Genomic DNA, 1,593 nt, shown 5'->3' with positions numbered 1-1,593 from the left:
AAGGGAGGCAGGAAGGGAAGGAGGCAGGAAGGGAAGGAGGCAGGAAGGAAGGGAGGCAGGAAGGAAGGGAGGCAGGAGGGAAGGGAAGGAGGCAGGAGGGAAGGAGGCAGGAAGGAAGGGAGGCAGGAAGGGAAGGAGGCAGGAAGGGAAGGAGGCAGGAGGGAAGGAGGCAGGAGGGAAGGGAGGCAGGAAGGGAAGGGAGGCAGGAAGGGAAGGGAGGCAGGAAGGGAAGGGAGGCAGGAAGGGAAGGGAGGCAGGAAGGGAAGGAGGCAGGAGGGAAGGGAGGCAGGAAGGGAAGGGATGTAGGTGAGAATGCAGGCAGGGATGCAGGCAGAGCCAGCAGATGTACAGCAACAGAGACGGGGATGACAGGCAGGCACTGACAGACAGACAGACAGGGCAGGACAGGCAGGAATGGGGGTGAGGGCAGCAGCCGGGCAGCCGCAGGCACTCACGGTTCTCGAAGTAGAAGCGGTGGAAGTCCATGCCCTCCACCAGGTTGCCCAGAGCTTCGGGCTCGAAGGAGGTGAGCCCCGGGTCGCAGATCTTCCTGCAAAGCGCTGCGTCAGCTGAGCCCCCGCCCCCGAGCCTCCCCCCCCCCGACCCCACTCACGCGTAGGCCTCGAAGTCCCCGTTGTTGACGGCCTCGATGAGCTGCTCTGTGATCTTAATGATCTCCTGCTTGCGGGCTGCGGGGACAGCGGGGTCACGGGCACGGCCCCACGGGGGGGAGGGGGGACAACGAAGGGGCCGGGGACGGATGGACACAAAGACCATGAGACACACGGACAGACGCACAGCATGGGGACAGACCGACCCCTGAGCCGGACACTGCATCCCAGTGCCACCCAAACTGGACATCCCAGCACACCTCGACACATTCAGTGCCATCCTGCTGTGCCCCAGTGCCATTCCAGTGCACCTCAATACATCCCAGTCCCATCCCAGTACACTGCAGTACCATTCTATCACTTCCCAGCACTCCCCAGTTCCACCCAGTGCATCCCAGTGCCACCCATCTCCGAGGCTCCCACTGCATCCCCATGCCATCTCACTGCAGCCAGTTGCATTTTGATGCCATCCCAGTGCATCCCAGTGCCATTCCAATGCATCCCATTGCATCCTAGCACCATTCCAGTGCATCCCAGTGCCATCCGAACGCATGTTAGTATCTCCCAGCTCCATCCCAGTACATCCCAGTGCCATTCCGATGCATCTTAATGCATCCCAGCTCCATTCCAGTGCATCCCAGCATCATTCCAGTATATCCCAGTGCCATTCCAATGCATCCTGGCTCCATCCCAGTACATCCCAGTGTCTCCTAGCTTCATCCCAGTGCTTCCCAGTGCCATTCCAGTGCATCCAAATGCATCCCAGCTCCAATCCAGTGCATCCCAGTTCAGTTCCAGTATATCCCTGTGCCATTCCAGTCCATCCTAGCTCCATTCTAATGCAACTCGGTACCCCCAATACCCCCAGCCACCCACGTCCCCATCACCTTTGGTGTCCTCGTCCTCGATGGTGGTGTTGGTGCTGTCGGACGACTCCTGCCGGCGGGGGGGGGCAGCGGTGCGGGGGGAGAGACAGAGGAGT

The 1,593-nt window shown here is 60.8% G+C and overlaps 1 protein-coding gene across 1 annotated transcript in view; it reads right to left on the bottom strand.

Moving 5' to 3' along the window:
• Positions 1 to 228: 228 nt before the first annotated feature.
• CAMK2B (calcium/calmodulin dependent protein kinase II beta) overlaps positions 229 to 1,593 on the bottom strand; it is a gene marked incomplete at both ends in the record, with an annotated part of 4,272 nt that continues 2,907 nt past the window's right edge. The window contains 3 exons of the mRNA XM_019611018.1: positions 229 to 550; positions 614 to 689; positions 1,499 to 1,591. Coding sequence (XP_019466563.1) covers positions 229 to 550; positions 614 to 689; positions 1,499 to 1,591 — 491 coding nt within the window. The remainder of the gene's footprint in view (positions 551 to 613; positions 690 to 1,498; positions 1,592 to 1,593) is intronic.

This window comes from Meleagris gallopavo, unplaced genomic scaffold, assembly GCF_000146605.3.
Source record: "Meleagris gallopavo isolate NT-WF06-2002-E0010 breed Aviagen turkey brand Nicholas breeding stock unplaced genomic scaffold, Turkey_5.1 ChrUn_random_7180001851232, whole genome shotgun sequence".
Lineage (NCBI taxonomy): Eukaryota > Metazoa > Chordata > Aves > Galliformes > Phasianidae > Meleagris > Meleagris gallopavo.
Note: the sequence above shows the minus strand (reverse complement) of the source record. Positions and strands in the feature narration are given on the sequence as shown.